Below are 15,453 nucleotides of genomic sequence, written 5' to 3' on the forward strand. Positions count from 1 at the left end.
TTCAACTGCAACCATGGTCCCGGCCGCCGATCCGTCGTTCCCGCGTCCACGTGTGGTGAGGCTGAAATGTAGGTTATCTGAAGGGAGCGCATGTTCCGTTATAACCGCGTTTGCGTACAAAGAAGTCGCAGAACGCGATTGTGGCGCATGTGGCCATCCGGGTCTCTGATGGACTGAGTGGCCCCTCGTATTATCGCCGTCGGTTGTGAACATGACGTCGAAGAATCAGTGAAGTGCAGTAGCAGCTCCTTCGTTCAGCTGTGTGGCGCAAGGATCTGTTGGCGGCGTCGACGGTACGTGTTAAACAGACCGCATGTAAACCAACGGCAGGACGAATCACCGTGAAGTAGTCTCCGATAGACGAGTGTCACCGATGGGTCATCGGCGGGTAGGAGCAAAGAAGGATAAAGCCAAGCACATCGGTACTAGGTGACGGTCTTTGAGGACAAAGGACAAAGGCTATGGTGGGCTTCCGGAATCTGCGAGGACACCGGATCCGGAAGCAGGAATATACTCAGTTCGTGGCCGTCTCTCCCGGTTATACAGCTTCGAATTTCCGCGTGCAGGGTGACAAAGGGAACGAATTTTTGATCAAAACCTGCCCTATATAGGCTACGGTGGGTCCGTCCTTTGTCTGCATCTCGTCGGAGTTCAGTTTTGATATCGAGGGCACCCACAGATGTGGGAAATACATGCTCACCTCGCACTGACGAACTCGTGGTGAATGAGCCTAACGGCACGCAGATTGAAGGCAGGCCGCTGAAATATCCGCCTCTATCACGCTACTGATCCAATGAATTGTTCATATATAAGTGATGACTGCGAGGACGTACTGCGATCGGCTGAAGAAGACCTCAATGATACACGACGGGTGTCTGTGTCAAGTTAACGCACGCGAGGAAGCGATCCATGTGGCGTACGGACAGGCGCCTAAGTGATAGGGGATACGTCCTATGCGAGAACAATAGGCCAGATAGCCAGCGAAGTTGCATTATGTTGCCCGTGCGGAAGGGGCTTTCCGGCACGTTTTCATGTGGAATGCTGTGAACTGACTAGAAACCAGAATCAGAACGTTATAGCTCGGCGGAATCTGTTCGTATATCTGTACATATCCAGATAGATGCATGTCCAGCGCGCAATGAAGTAGGAGTTCGTACCAAGGGTCCTGGGTGGCCTGACAAATGTCCGTAGCGCCAGCAAGCCCTGATGCGACATTGAACATTACAGTATTTCTGTCTGCGACGAAAAATCGATACAAATAAATACCGAAAAGTGGTACAATGTACGGAAAAGACGTCAAAATCCGCACAACCTGTGCAAGTTCGCAATCAGAGGCGACCAGAACTAGAAGAGAAAGAGCGCACACAATATTTAAGAGCCCGGAGACGGACCAGGCGCCACCAAAGACACACTCCAGTCGTCTTCGGCTATATCCTGCATGCTAAAAGCCCGCTCACTCCCTTGTCGCTCCTGCCTCATGTCCTGGAACAGCTTGCCAACGGGAAGCGAACGACTTTTTACGAAGGCACGGGGAAGTGGTTTAAGAGGCCTCGTCGCAGGCACTGCATTGCTCCCGCCCGCTAAAGAGCCAGCCATTTCGATATCAGCACTGTCAGGTGGCTGCGATGATTCTGAGACGCGTTCCTCATCGCGTACGCGCTTGCTGGACGACGACAGAGCGGATTCTCTGGTGGCCGACCCAAATATGTCGTTCAGAGTGTCATTTGCGGATCGAAAAATAGAAGGAGCGGCAGTGTTTTGCGAAGCGCTTAAATTTGCTGGGGATGGACTGGAAGGCGCTGTTGTGGGAGTGAACCGGCTTGTCGCGTAACCCTCGTACACGCCTTGGGACAAGCTTAGATCCGAAGAGGAGGATGTTCGGAGATGAGCCCACTTTTGCGGACGCGCTGACTGACAGCTCTTAGTTGAGCACGCAGATCCTCGGCGGCACTGTTTGTTGTGAGTTCATAAGAGCGATAATGAGACCTATACCACCATCACCAACCGGTCACTCTCCGACGAGTTTGACGCAAAATTGGCAATATCATCCGTAGTCAAAGCCCTTTTCACAGGACGTCCAGCCATGCAGACGCGATGCAAGCAGCTCAAGTTGAAGTACTGTAGAGGCGTTCGGTCGCCATCTCTCTCCGGGTCCCGGTCAAGGCACGTTGCACGTGACTGCCACGTTAGCATGATGCGACGCGCGCTTCAACCTCCCCTGCACCGAAGTTCCACGTATCCCATTCCAGAATCGACATAGTGCATGACCTGGGCCATATAAGTAACCCGACCTTGATTAAGCCAACACCAGTGGTCGTCCCCCGACAAAATGAGGGTCCTGCGCGGCCTCTTCCTATCTCTCACTCTCGTTGGCTCCCTCGTCTCGGCTCAGGGCTTTGACTCGCCCAACGTGCCAAAGGAGAAGCACGGTTACCAAGTGCGCCGAACACACAGCCACGGGGGCGTTTTGTCTGACATGCTCTACTCATACTCAGAGCGACGTCGCCCGTCTGAGGAAGATCGTCATAAACAGCTTATATTCCCATAAGGACGTCTTCCTACGCGAACTGATCTCGAATGCCAACGACGCGATCGAGAAACTTCGCTTAACCGCGCTGACCGACAAGGAGGCATGGAACGGCTCCGATCCGCTGAACATCACCATCAAGGCCATAAAGGACGAGGACGGTCCGGGCGGACGAATTGTCATCACCGGTAAGCGGACGCGTTCGCATGCGCTCCGACCATCTATTGACCGCACAAGATACGGGCATTGGCATGACTCCGGAGGAGCTTACGACTAACTTGGTGTGCATGCATACACACGAGATGACACGAGCAATAGTCTGATCAATGGCATTCAGGGTACTCTCGCAAAATCCGGAACGTCAGATTTCCTTGCGCGAGCAGAGAGCACGGATACAACGGGCCAGGGCAACTTGATTGGTGCCTTCGGTCTCGGTTTCTACTCCAGCTTCCTCGTCGCGGACAAAGTCTACGTCGCGTCTGTCGCGGCGAAAACCGCTAAGAACCCCGACCCTGTCCAATACGTCTTCAGCTCGTCCGCAGACGACAGCTCCTTCGAAACCTTCCCAGACCCTCGGGGGAACACGCTGGGTCGCGGCACCGAGATAACCCTCATTCTCAAAGAAGACGCAGCTGAGTACTTGGATACACAAAAGTTGGCCCAGATGATGTGAGTATCGACGATGTAGTGTGTTATATGAAGCACTTATTGCTGTTTCCTGATATCCAGCGCAAAACACTCGTCGTTCTCGTCGGCCTTTCCAATTTACTTGTGGGAGTCCCGTACGAAGGAGGTTCCTGATGAGGAATCTGAGCCTGAAACGCCGTCCGAAGAGACCCAAACTCCATCAGAGATTCCAGAGTCTAAGCCCAGCCAGGATGATGAGGATGAAGCTATCGTCGAGGATGATAGTGACGCTCCAGAGACGCCTGCCGAAGAAGTGAAGCCCCCCAAAATGAAGAGCATCACGGTGGAAGAATGGATACAAGCCAACCCCCAGCCCCCTCTCTGGATGCGGTCAGTCCATCTTGATCCTGATCGGGTTATTTCGCGTCCTTATGATGTGGTCGTAGTGATCCTAAGGAGGTCGAAGATGACGAATACAAATTCTTCTACTACTCGACCTTCAAGGACTTCGAACCTCCAATTGCCTGGTCTCACTTCTCTGGTGATTCCGGATCCGGAGTTGCTTTCAAGGCCATACTCTACCTACCCGGAAAGCTGTGAGTGATCGTAGAGCTGCGTCCGATTTTGGCTTCGCTAAGCTGTTGGATTGTAGCCCAGAAAGCTACTGGCAAAACCCGCTGCTCAGCAGTTCGCAGGACGTAAAGCTGATGGTCAAGCGCACGTTCATCACCTCGGACCTCGGCGAGGACGCGCTTCCAAAGTGGGCAAATTGGGTGAAGGTGGTTGTCGACGCCGAGGACCTCCCGCTCAACGTATCGCGCGAGACCTTGCAATCGAACAAGTTCCTTAAGCAGCTCCGTAGCATCATCCTCAAGCGCCTTCTGCAGCTATTCCAGAAACTTGCAGACGAGGACGGGGAGAAGTGGCAGAAGGTGCAAGAGAACTACGCCGGGGTCTTGAAACTCGGCGCTGTGGAAGACACGAAGAATCGCGACAAACTCATCGCATTGTGCAGGTTCCATACCAACCAGCGGAACAGCACAAGCTTGGACCAGGTAGATGGTTTATACGCGCGACGCGGGAGATTTGACGCTGACGGCGAATCCACAGTACCTGGAAAACAAGAAGCAGGGCCAGAAACAGGTACGGGTTGACCTCGGGAACCAGTACTCGTTTGCTGAACCTTGTTCAGATCTTTTACCTGGCTGACATGGGCAAGGAGCCCGAACATCTGGCGAAGAGTGTGTTCGTTGAGAAGCTAAACGCCCGTGGCTACGAAGTGCTGCTCCTCAACGAGCCTCTGGACGAGATTCTGGTCCAGAACCTTCGCAAATTCAAGTGAGTAATTATCAGATCACCTGGCCGAGTGCGGCTCACCTTATCCTGTGATGGTGTGATCAGGGGTTTGTACTTCCAGGACGTCGCCAAAGCCGGACTTGTCTTTGGTGACGAGGATCTCGATCCTGAGGAAGAAAAGGAAATGCAGAAGGAATTGACGGAGCAGTACAAGCCTCTTATTGACTGGCTGAGGCTTGAAGCTAGCAACGTTGTCCGGAGTGGTACGCTGTCTTGCTCGTGTCCTCCTAGTCACTGCTCACATGAACTTCGCAGTCGTCATTTCCAACCGGCTTGTAACAAGTCCCGTCGCGATTGTCGCCGATGCGCAGGGTGTGACTGCGAATATGGAACGCATGATGAGTAGGTGCTATCTCACGTTTACAACACACCGCTGCCGCTGATGGGGGAAATCAGGCGCTTCCAACAAAAAATCGCAATCCGGCTTTATGGCCGACTTCGCCCGTAAACAGAAGGTGCTTGAGATCAACCCGAGGAGCCCGCTGATTGAGGGTCTACTGCACCGTATCGAGCAACTGCCTGGTGAGGGCGAGGAGCGAGATTTGGAGGCCGAAGATGAGCTTCGTGAGGTCACGTCCATCCTAATCGATGGGGCTCTCGTTCGCTCCGGATTCGAGGTCCCCGACTCGAATGAGTACGTCCTCTTCGCAATTGTCCCTGCATTTGCGCTGACATACAAACCACAGGTTCTTCTCCCGCGTGGATCGGGTCCTCCGTCGTTCGCTTGGTGTTTCCGAGAATGCGCCCACCGACGACTCCGTCAAGCCTGCGCCCCCAATAGACCCTGAGGTCCATGACCCTGATGTGATTCCTGATGGACCTGGTGTTTGGCTTCCAGAAGAAATGCGGGACAAGATGCAAATTACTATGGAAGAGATTGACGAAGATGGCAACGTTGTCATACGAGACGCGCCGCCAGCACAAGGCGACGAGTCGATTCATGACGAACTCTGAACAGTCGTCACACAACGCATGTAATATAGCGAATAATCGGAATTGCTTGGCACATGTCTGTATTCTGCTAGCTATCTAGCGTGATCGCAGAGGACATACGAAGGCGGATTGCGAACGACATCGAGAGCAGAGAGCAACAGCTGCTTAGCTGAAGCCGCCGGCGCCGGTCCGGTGGCTGTATCGGCGTCGCCTGGCGGTGTCTTGGCCAGTCTGTCTCGACCAGTACAGTGACACAGCAGTGGTTCCTCCAGATCTGTCCTGTCTTTGCAGTGTATAAGTCCTTGGCTACGCCGCCCTTGAGGCTGCGCGTACTGCCATGTCCGCTTTCTCTCGACTTCAGCTCGCTGCTGCCCTCATTGAATACGACAACGATCCAGACAACCCGGGCGCTGGACGGTCAGCACACGATAGCGCCATATTCGCGCATCTGCGCCGCAATGCACCCCGCCCGACTCCCTCACGCAGGAGCACCGACTACCTGGGCGTCGCGCTTCCCGGCGAGACAGGCGGATCCGCCGGCGACCCCGAGGAGACCGATCTGCCTTACAGACGGTCGACACCCTCCGTTAACGCTTTGGTAAACCCGTTCCGCCAAGAGGAATCCGAAGAGGAAGCGGATGAAGAAGAGGAGAACGTTGACGTCGACCTGGCATCCTGGGGACTGGATGCGTTCATACCTAAAGATAAGGAAAAGGGAAAATCGTCCAAGTCCCGCCCAAGGCGCAAGTCAGAGAATCTTGATTCGCTCCCCGTTCATAAGGAGCTACAGGCTGGTATGCAACGCGCATCGCCTCGCATGAGGTCCATGAGTATGGGCAATTTCGACCAATTTGGTTTGGATGGCGCTTTCCTTGAAGCAGGTTCCATGGGCGGTCGCCCCAAATCCATCGCTTCGCCTCTCGAATTCGTTGACGTACCAAGTACAATCAGACCCCCTCATCCTCGCAGAGCATCTTCCCAGCATGCTCTCATCGACAAAATCCCTACAGCCGATCCTCTCCTTTCGGTACCGTTTCCCAGATCAGGTACACCTGCAGGTGATGACGCTACCGTATCAAGGCCGCTTTCTCGAGGCTCGTTCTTCGCTCCCAGACCCGGACACGAGCGCACATATTCCACTGCTAGTTTCGGCTCACAAGCTCTTCTTTCGGGCGACGGTCGAGATAGGCGCCAATCCGTAGCCAGTCTTGGATCAAAGATGTTACTCGACGAAGGAGAACCTAATCCATTCGCTGTTCGACCCCCCTCTCCTGAGAGAGCTTCGCGATTCGATCCCAAGGCTCGAAACCGAGCTCTCAGCATCTCATCTCGAGATTTATTAGCCGATGAGAACAACTCGTTCAGCGTGCCACTTCCATCGCCTTCACGTACGTCTCGCTTTGATCCGAAAGGGGCCGCTCGTGCTCGTACCATGTCCAATGGCTCTCTTGGGTCACGTATGCTTCTGGATGATGCTGCATCGTATACCAGCAACGCGCTTGATCGACCCTATTCAAAACTAGAGCTCATGAGGCCGAAGGTACTCGTCATGCCAAGTCCGTTACAGACAACGGAGCCCCCTCCAAAGCCTTCGCCTTACGCTCGAGAGGGCTTCCAACTTTCCACTGAAGGGCCGCCACTACCGGCGGCTGCACGCGCAAACAGGCGGGCGTCCGCGGTGCTTTCGACTATCCAGCCTTCTGGGTCGTTGCCTGCGGCAAGCGCTACGAATCCCTTCGTTCCCAATCCCCGCGCTAGCATGACGCTCTCTCAGCTCACTTTCCGAAGCGCATTGTCACTTGCAGGGCAACGCGACGGCGCTTCCGCCGATATGGACCTTCCCCTCCCTCTACCAAGAGCAGCTGCAGAAGGGGAACAGGCGCACTTCGAGGACCCTGTCGAACCGGAACTACTGCCGGAGCCCGTTATCACCGTCGAAGTGGATGAGCCACAGACCGACCCGCGCGCGCGACCACCTGGTAAACTATTTGGCAAGAGTCTGATAGACGATCTGGAAGAACGCAAGGCGAATATGCGTGCCAAGCAACGGTAATAATGAACACTTTTGCCTATGCCCATATTTTGATCCATTTGCTCCAGTGTGTTCAGAGGAGACGATCGGCCCTCGATGATGGCTCGCCAACAACGCTCGAGCACGCTGATAGACCCGTCGTCTTTCCAGCAGAGGCCTGTATCACAGCGCATGTCATCGTTCCACTCACAGGGGACAATGGACAATCGCCTTTCGCGACGAAACTCGAAGACGTTGCTAAACTTTGACGACGACGGCCCTCAACGGAGCCCAGTGAGCCCAGGCACGCTTAGCACCGACAATCAAATGTCCAAGAGTCGTAGCGTATTTGGGGTTGATACGTTATGGGAGCGGGAGATGGCAAAACTCAAAGAGATCGAGGCCAAGGAGAAAGCAGAAGCTGCGGAACGAGAAAAGCGCGAGGAAGCGGAAGAAGCTAACGCCAGTTCTAAGAAGGGAAAGAAGGGGAAATCCAAGGACAAGGGCAAGGGCAAAGCCAAGGCAGAGGCCGACACTCCGTCTGTGAGCCCCACCATCAATGTGGACCCGTCGCCTCCTCGCGTATCTGCAGAGCCTCCCCGACTTCCTGAAGTGGCGAAGGCTATCACACGTGGACCACCGCCTCCCGGACTTGACGATAGTGAGAGCTCGAATAGTGACGTGGAAGGCGAGCCCTCCGTTGCCGCCATCAGTGGCCGCAACCAGGTGCTCAACGAAGCCTGGGGTTCATCTGACGAGGAAGATCGTGTCCCGCGCCGAACCAGCGGAGTAGGGCCTCGCCATCCATCGACTCACAAGCCTCCAGCGCAGGCTCTGCATGAGATTGATAGTGACGAAGACGTGCCGTTAGCTGCCACTGTTCAGCACGCGCGTCAGCGATACATCACTTCCGGTGGGCCACTTCAAGATGATTCCGATGAAGAAAAACCATTAGCAGTTCTTGTTGAAAAGGTCAAGCTCGGTGTCCCGTCCATCGATTTCGACAAGCCGCTGCTGTCCACATCTTCCAAAGCCGGAGAAGACGATGAAGACGATCAGCCGCTTGGCCTCAGAGCTTCTCGAGCTTCGATGCTCAGGTCTCCGTCCAATGCCGGTCCCGTGGAAGATGATGACGTTCCCCTCGGCCTACGCCCAGAACAGCAGCGCCGAACCCAGTATCAGATGTTGGCTGCTCAGCAGCAGCAGATGATGATGTTGCAGGCGCAGATGACGGGCGGCATGTATTTCGGCCCTCCGCCACTTGGCCCTGCTCCGCCCATGTTGGGATCCCCCTTCTTCGGTCCACCGGTTCCATCGCCCATGATGATGATGGGCCCCCCACCGCAACTTCCCTCTCCACCGCCGATTCAGGACACTGCGAAGCTTAACCGAGTAGATAAGTGGCGACACGACGTGGCCGTCGAAGGTGAACCTGTCTAGTGGAGGACAGCGATACCCCTATTCATTTCGTCCTTCACATAACTTGGAACCTCTCTCACTCCATGGTCGTTTTTTTTGCTCACGGACTACGCACATCAATTGGATCCCACTTCACATCGCCAATACGCATTAGGTATACAACTACATAATGAATGGATAATAGCTGTCCGATGTCTAGGCCGAGATGATAAATCCTTGCGGGTGGAAAGTATGGTAATGAATGTGAGGCTGAATGTGATATGCACGAACACGTAGATTACAGAGATGGGGTTCATTGTTCATGAAGGGTTAGTGACCCATCTGAGCGAAGACAGTCAGCGTACGCAAGAGTCAAACAAAGTACGAACTCACAATCTCCGTTTGGGAACAGTGACATGAACGATGTTCACATCCCGTCCGTTGATCTCTTCCTCGATTCTCCGCTGCCTCGTCGACTCGTCGTCGTCGTCATCATCATCATCGGACGTTTGCATACTGAGAGGTTGTCGAGACGAGTGGAAAGCGACGCTTTCGTCCTCGGCGGTGTCACCTATGGCTTGATGATACGGCGGTTGATGGATGTACGGACTGAGCTGGGCCGGGGGAGTGGATCCGGGATAGGTATATTGATCTTGATCCGTCGGTGGAACTGGGCCAGAAGGAGGGGGAGGAGGGATGGTCGCAGGCACTCCACGGAGGCGACCGATGAGAACCACAAGGACGGAGTGTCGAGGTCGTCCTTTCCAAGCAAGCAGAAAGATAGCAGAGTAAAATACGATGACGTAGACAAGGAAGATAGCGAAAGGCGCGGTGAAATCTTGATCATGGAGGGCCAACAAGGAGAGGACGCATAATGCTAGAATGGTTGCATGAAGGACGACATGGAATACAGCAGTCAACGATCCTGGCATTTCCACCATAGGTGGGGGTGGTAGGCCGTCGGCCATGAGGCCGTTCGTGCTCAACATGTCGGTTGTGCCAGCAGGAGTAGGAGGATTTTCAGGTTTATGTAACTGAGCCAGCGCGTAGTCTAGCTCGCCCTGAAATAGAAATGTGAGTAAGCATGCACGAAACGGCAGCGGGAACATACCACTGCATTGACGCTACGACGCCGCTGCAACCAGCTGAGTTCGCTAAGCGACCGAGGCATCACCGGAGGATACAGCTGCTCGGCGTTGTGTGCGATCTCGCTAGTACGCCGATTATTGTTACGAGGCCGGTTCACCACTTCGAACGACCGAGTGTTTGCGCTTTCGCCTTCGCTCGAGGATACTCGACGATCACGGGATGCGAGCGAGGTCCATGGCTGGTTGGCAGTTCCACTGGAAGACATCCGAGGCGGTGAGCCTGACCGAGAAGGCAATCCGGCCGTGCTCGTGGTCAATCGACTGCCTGGTCTGCCGTTCAGTTTCTCCGTTGTCGAGACTGAGTCGGCGCGACGATGCCTCTGTTCTTCTCCGTCGTTCTCAGGAGGCTCCTCGTCCCTCATCTGGTCCTTCGGTCGCGACAGGTCACGACATAGAATCACCAGCCCCAAGAGAGGCACAACACCGTACAGGCAGATCGCCAGGGCCAGTCCCGCCTTTCCATGTGCTGTTTTCAACATAAGGCCGGTTGACGATGATCGTTTCGATAAGGTAGCCTTCGATGTGATGGAGGAAAAGGAAGTTGCCAACCCTGCTATGCCAATCGCATATGCCGCGGCCGCAACCATGATAGACGCACGGAATACAGATTTACCGCCGCCAACGGTAGGGGACGTTGTCGAGGAGGACAGCCTCACACCAACGAGAGCAAGCATGAGAACTGCCACGGACAGTGGTGCGAAGATCTTGTGAGTGACGGAAGTATTGAAGGCCTGCACTGGACGTGCAGCCGACGTAGTATGGGCAGGACTCGACGACGTGGTTGTTGACGTCGTCGTGGTGCTCGTGCTTGTACTCGACGAACCAACAGACGGGCTCGGCGTGGCAGTATGCGAAGCGCAAACCGTCATGTACGACACCGTCACACCCGAACCATCTGCGTTGACGCCGCTCTGAAGGGTACCGTCGCCGAACAGCGATGAGTGCTGCCCAGATTTGGTGACCAATGCGTTGTAGGCTCTGAGCAGCCAGACATCATTCAGGTAGTTGCCGTTAGAGTCCCGTCCTCCGAAGACGATGGTATCGGATGCTATTGTCCGCGCATCGCCTACCAGCGTTAGTGGATATGAGATAGCCACAGCACCTTCACGTAGCGTAGGGAACTGGGCTGATTTGGATTCTGGGTCTCCAGACGGAAGAATCCTAGCCCAAGAACCAGTGTCAATGCTGAGCACATCCTGCGAGCAAGCCTGAGCGTACAAGCTAAGAGCGTAAGATGCAGGCTCGTACCACTTCTCCCTTGGAATGTCCATCGTCGTCGTCCCACAAGGATGTGTCAAATAGACCATTGAGGAGGAAAACTTGATGATCAAAGCTAGAAGAGAAGGTGTTCTGGTTCGGAACGAGGGCGGCGCCAACTCTGGGAGCAGGGCATGCGCTACCCGATGAGGCACTGAGATCAGATATGCTGATGACGTTTGACGCGTTATCGGCGCATGAATCGTCGGCATCCGTCGTTGAGCAGCCACCAAAGGCGACGACACTTGAATGTGACCCATCCGGGGCGATAACAGTACCCGACTGGTTCGCCCGCGCAGGCAGATTGTCGAACTTGAGCTGCACCCAGCTTCCGGTAACAGAGTCCGGGAGGTTGGCGGACAGCGTGCCAGCTATCTCGAGCTGCCAAACGTCAGAAAGCGCCACGGGTCCGGAAGAATCGACTCCGCCCGCAAGATAGAACGTGTTGTTCGGCCCTGGTACACCATGAGTGTCTGCCACCGGACTGACTCGGGTATCGATCCCCCCAGCAGCATCGTAGCGTGCTGACGGGCCACCAGCAGAGATTTTGACGTTGGTCCAGAATTGATTGTTGTAATCATATTCCTGTGTCGATATCAGCGCTGCATCGCTGCAACCTTCAACATAGCGGTACCTACCCATACGTCCGACAACGGCTGACCGTTCTGCCCCTTGCCACCTATGACAAGATGACCGTGACGACTGCGTGGTCTCGATCGTCAGCTCGATATGCCGATCGCAGCAGCTGAGGACGTACTTGCTAGCAGCAAAGTCACCGCCGCTAATGGCGGCGCTTCGAGGCGGAGGCGAGGTATTCGGCACAGAAGACGGAGGGGCGGGAGTCGACCAGGACAGATTTTGCAGATCAAGACTGTAGGGAATGAGCGGGAGTCGGTCAAAGGGCCAGATCACGCACAGGTATGTGTTCGACTGGGGAAGCCCGGTCTGGCTCTCTCCTCCGAATATAATGAGTGTCCTGCTCGACTCGTCGTAGCCGATGGAGGCATCCTTCAGCGGTGGAGGCGGGGAGCCGGACAAGAGGCCGGAAAGGTTGATCCTTCAGACTGCGTTAAACGGGGGCAAAGAAAGGAAACGGGGAGCTCAATATGCACCACTGCAATGGCGGGACGGGGGTGCTGGTCGAGATGCTCTGAGCAAAGACGGACGGGGCGAGGAGGACGATTGAGCAGGCTAGACAATATACGGGGGCATGCTGGCGGACTTTGGCCATGCTCCAGGAGTGGGAGGGGATGCAGTCCGAGCTCAAGGAGAGCGCGAAGGGCGTGGAACGCGCCCGGCGATTATGGCCGTCGCGTCAATGAACCTGCCGATATCACTGCCCGTCGCCGCGTGCACGTGCTCGTCCTGCTCACTTCCGTACTCTGAGTCTAATTGGGCTGCGCTCTCGCTCACAATGCCACCTGCGCAGCATCATGCGAAGGCTGCCGCATCCATTCTCTCGCTCGCTGTAGGTACAGGCCCTCACTCCTTCTACTCTCTCGCCGCAATGTGCACCGAGAGGCCCGGCGCATGTAGCCTCGATAGGTAGTCCTATATACAGATCGGTCATCCGCCCCCACGAATGAATTTTGGGACGTACGCGAATCCAGGCTTCCCGCTGCTCTGGAACGTGGTCGAACACAATGTACCGTTTGTCGTTCTCATGCGGACGTCAGCCGGACACACGCGGTAGAAGACCCGACGAACTCACCTTGACCACCTTGGTGATCTCCTTCAGGTCTATGCTTTTCGCCAGAGTCTTGATGTCTGCACGCCCACCGCCGCCTTCCCCATCGGCTTCCTCGTCCTCTTCATCCTCGAATTTGACGCCTTGGCTGACCTTTTCTTCCGTCATCTTATTCAACCGTCCCCAGAACTCAACAAACGAGTTCTCTCCGAGCATCTCGTCGAACGCCACACGTGCATCATGGTTCCGTTCTCTTTGCCATCGGTCGAACTCCTCCTCCAAGCCACGTTCACGCAGCCCAAGCTTCGTGACCGGCAAGGAGGACATGAGGGACGAGAGCGGCAACTCCGAGAAACGCGTGACCAGCGAAGGTGCGTACGACTCAAATAGCGTGTGCAGGGATTTCAGATGTTTGGCGCGGAGCTGGTCGACGTGGGCTTGATATAGGCGAATCTGCTGATTGATGGCGAGTGGCGAGCGGACAAATCTCGGGTCCACTTTCAGCTGTTCGACGGCATTATCCCAACTCATCTAGGAGCTCGTCAGTGTATTGCTCGCGTCTTTGAAAATTCGTACCTGTGGGTCGCGTATAGCGTCAATGAGCATCGTCCTGCAAGATAGCATCGCCCGGAATCAGCGCCTCGCAGTACCACTTCTGTAGAAAGAAACGTCGAGGGCGCACCTGTACTCCCGCTCGCCTTCTTCTCTATCAGCCCCCATTCGTGATCGTCCGATATCTGCCTCTACACGAGTGAGGTCCGCCTTCACTTTCTGCTCACGTTCCCGAACAGCTCGTTCTTTCTTTTCCTTCCGTTTCGTCTCTTGATCAATCCCGTCAATCATCTCGTCGATCTCTTTCATGGCTTCATTGGAAGGGGCGGGAATAGATTGGGCGAGCTTTTCAGCGCCGCGTGCCTTGAGGAAAGTATTGAACAACTCCTCGCGCAGCGAGGATGACCCAACCGCGTCGTACCGAGGATCCTTGTGAATATTTTGTTTCACCTAACGAATCCCAGTCAGCGTAGAAAAGAAGGCAAGGGAGAAGACTATGGTACTTCTTTCCAGACGGCGCCTGGAGTAGCTAAACCACTTTCTTTGAGCAACGCGAAGAAATTGGTCTCGGCTTTCTGAGCCTCTACTCGTTTCTCTGCAAGGTAGATCACAAAGTAAGCGAAAAATCTGAAGCCATTTAGGGCAAGTCTGCTTACTCTCGCCTAGTTCTTTCAGGTAGTCCCTGAACCGTTTCTCACGCTCTCGGTCATCTCTTCCCCAGTTGTAGAATCGTCGGTCCTTCTTCCATTGACGTCGCCAATCGGTCCAACTTGTCCGAGTACTTTTTACCTCCTCCTTCAGTAACCTTTCAAAGGCTTCTTTCGGATTGGCAGCTTCTTTCTGTTCTCTGACTTTCTGTTCTTTAAGCTCCCGAGCGCGATCCCGACAGTACTCGTCGAACGCTTCTTTACGGGCGTTGACATTGGGAAGGAGCACATAGCGAGGATCTGTGACAAAGAGAGGCAGGGACGTGTCCCATGGCAAAAGCGGATTGATGTCTTTTTCTCGCAATAGAGTCTGCAGAAGGCGGCTCAGTAGGTCACAAGTTGTAGCAATGCAAACGATACCTTGAACAAGGCTTTGCCCTCTTCGATAGAGATGTCAACACGAGCGGGCATATTGATTTGTTTTTGAGCTTCCTCCTCCCTTTTTCGTTCTTCCTCCTCGGCCTGTTTCTCCTCCTGCTGCCTCTGCAACTCTGCCTCAGCTTCCGCAGCTAGCTGTACGGCTGCCTCCCGCTGCCAGTCCTCTTCTTCACTCTCGTCCTCGTCGTCCTCTTCGCCGTCGTTCACGTCCTCTATTCGCGGCTTCTTGGCAACGAGGACTTCATCCATGGGCACGTCCTCACTCGCACGCTTCTTGACCATACTCTCCACTTCGTCCTTGATCCTCTCCACCTCTGCCAGCCGCTCTGCATCTGCCATAGCAACTTCCTCCTCTGCCCGTCGCTGCTTTTCCCGATGTTCCTCTGCCTTCTTCTCCGCCTCCTGCATCTCAAGCTGCTTTACCGCGTCCTTGATCTCTGTTGGTACGGTCCACACGCTCTGCTTCTTCTCTTTGTGTGTGTAAAACGTATTCCCCTCGGTAGTGATCACTCGAATCCATTCCGTGCCAGGTATTGGCGTCTTCACTAGTGGTTTCTCCTTCTTTTTAACCGCGGCCTGCTGAGCATGTATTTGTGCTGCCATGGCAAAGTTGGGCATCGGTCGCTGATAAGTTGATTCCTTGGTAATTGCATTATAGTAGTACGGCAATCCGCTTGGACCTAGGACGAAGAATTCTCAGCTGTGAGACCGGGAAATAAGTCCGAACGGCGGCGCACTTATGAATTCCGCCCAACCTGGAGGTAAAGGAGGCAAGCCCATGGCGAAAGGTGGTGCGGACATCGTTAAGAGTGAACAGCTTAATGTAGAAGGAGAACCGCTGTAACGAGAGTAGCCGCCACAACCACTCGACT

At 54.7% G+C, this 15,453-nt stretch overlaps 4 protein-coding genes across 4 annotated transcripts; 2 read left to right on the forward strand and 2 right to left on the reverse strand.

Moving 5' to 3' along the window:
- The first annotated feature begins 2,252 nt into the window (after positions 1 to 2,252).
- On the forward strand, positions 2,253 to 5,523 carry PUNSTDRAFT_100493 (heat shock protein Hsp90). The gene is made up of 13 exons (XM_007382196.1): positions 2,253 to 2,437; positions 2,496 to 2,715; positions 2,765 to 2,808; positions 2,865 to 3,196; positions 3,257 to 3,544; positions 3,601 to 3,750; positions 3,807 to 4,209; positions 4,265 to 4,297; positions 4,347 to 4,492; positions 4,556 to 4,713; positions 4,766 to 4,852; positions 4,907 to 5,144; positions 5,197 to 5,523. Exons 1-13 carry the CDS (start codon positions 2,330 to 2,332, stop codon positions 5,462 to 5,464), a joined length of 2,475 nt encoding a protein of 824 aa, XP_007382258.1. The 5' UTR covers positions 2,253 to 2,329; the 3' UTR covers positions 5,465 to 5,523.
- A 170-nt stretch (positions 5,524 to 5,693) lies between these two features.
- On the forward strand, positions 5,694 to 8,995 carry PUNSTDRAFT_85042 (uncharacterized protein). The gene is made up of 2 exons (XM_007382197.1): positions 5,694 to 7,492; positions 7,544 to 8,995. Exons 1-2 carry the CDS (start codon positions 5,781 to 5,783, stop codon positions 8,892 to 8,894), a joined length of 3,063 nt encoding a protein of 1,020 aa, XP_007382259.1. The 5' UTR covers positions 5,694 to 5,780; the 3' UTR covers positions 8,895 to 8,995.
- A 102-nt stretch (positions 8,996 to 9,097) lies between these two features.
- Positions 9,098 to 12,488, reverse strand: PUNSTDRAFT_142689 (uncharacterized protein; the record flags this gene model as incomplete). The annotated part of the gene is made up of 8 exons (XM_007382198.1): positions 9,098 to 9,194; positions 9,246 to 9,913; positions 9,964 to 11,196; positions 11,249 to 11,842; positions 11,896 to 11,959; positions 12,015 to 12,128; positions 12,174 to 12,314; positions 12,370 to 12,488. The coding sequence occupies 8 exons, from the start codon at positions 12,486 to 12,488 to the stop codon at positions 9,173 to 9,175; spliced, it is 2,955 nt and encodes a 984-aa protein (XP_007382260.1). The 3' UTR covers positions 9,098 to 9,172.
- Positions 12,489 to 12,651: 163 nt separating this feature from the next.
- PUNSTDRAFT_85044 (uncharacterized protein) lies at positions 12,652 to 15,364 on the reverse strand (the record flags this gene model as incomplete). Its single annotated transcript, XM_007382199.1, has 9 exons — positions 12,652 to 12,808; positions 12,858 to 12,917; positions 12,969 to 13,475; positions 13,521 to 13,554; positions 13,627 to 13,946; positions 14,000 to 14,091; positions 14,153 to 14,513; positions 14,564 to 15,261; positions 15,319 to 15,364. The coding sequence occupies 9 exons, from the start codon at positions 15,359 to 15,361 to the stop codon at positions 12,749 to 12,751; spliced, it is 2,175 nt and encodes a 724-aa protein (XP_007382261.1). The 3' UTR covers positions 12,652 to 12,748.
- Positions 15,365 to 15,453: the final 89 nt, after the last annotated feature.

Source organism: Punctularia strigosozonata (assembly GCF_000264995.1).
Source record: "Punctularia strigosozonata HHB-11173 SS5 unplaced genomic scaffold PUNSTscaffold_4, whole genome shotgun sequence".
In the NCBI taxonomy this organism is placed as follows: domain Eukaryota; kingdom Fungi; phylum Basidiomycota; class Agaricomycetes; order Corticiales; family Punctulariaceae; genus Punctularia; species Punctularia strigosozonata.

Bases quoted from the DNA above. Each gene is read 5' to 3' on its own strand.
- PUNSTDRAFT_100493 (XM_007382196.1), top strand. From the start codon at position 2,330: ATGAGGGTCCTGCGCGGCCTCTTCCTATCTCTCACTCTCGTTGGCTCC. The intron at 3,197-3,256 runs GTGAGTATCGAC...CCTGATATCCAG, and splicing joins CAAAAGTTGGCCCAGATGAT to CGCAAAACACTCGTCGTTCT. The intron at 4,298-4,346 runs GTACGGGTTGAC...AACCTTGTTCAG, and splicing joins AGAAGCAGGGCCAGAAACAG to ATCTTTTACCTGGCTGACAT.
- PUNSTDRAFT_85042 (XM_007382197.1), top strand. From the start codon at position 5,781: ATGTCCGCTTTCTCTCGACTTCAGCTCGCTGCTGCCCTCATTGAATAC. The intron at 7,493-7,543 runs GTAATAATGAAC...CATTTGCTCCAG, and splicing joins AATATGCGTGCCAAGCAACG to TGTGTTCAGAGGAGACGATC.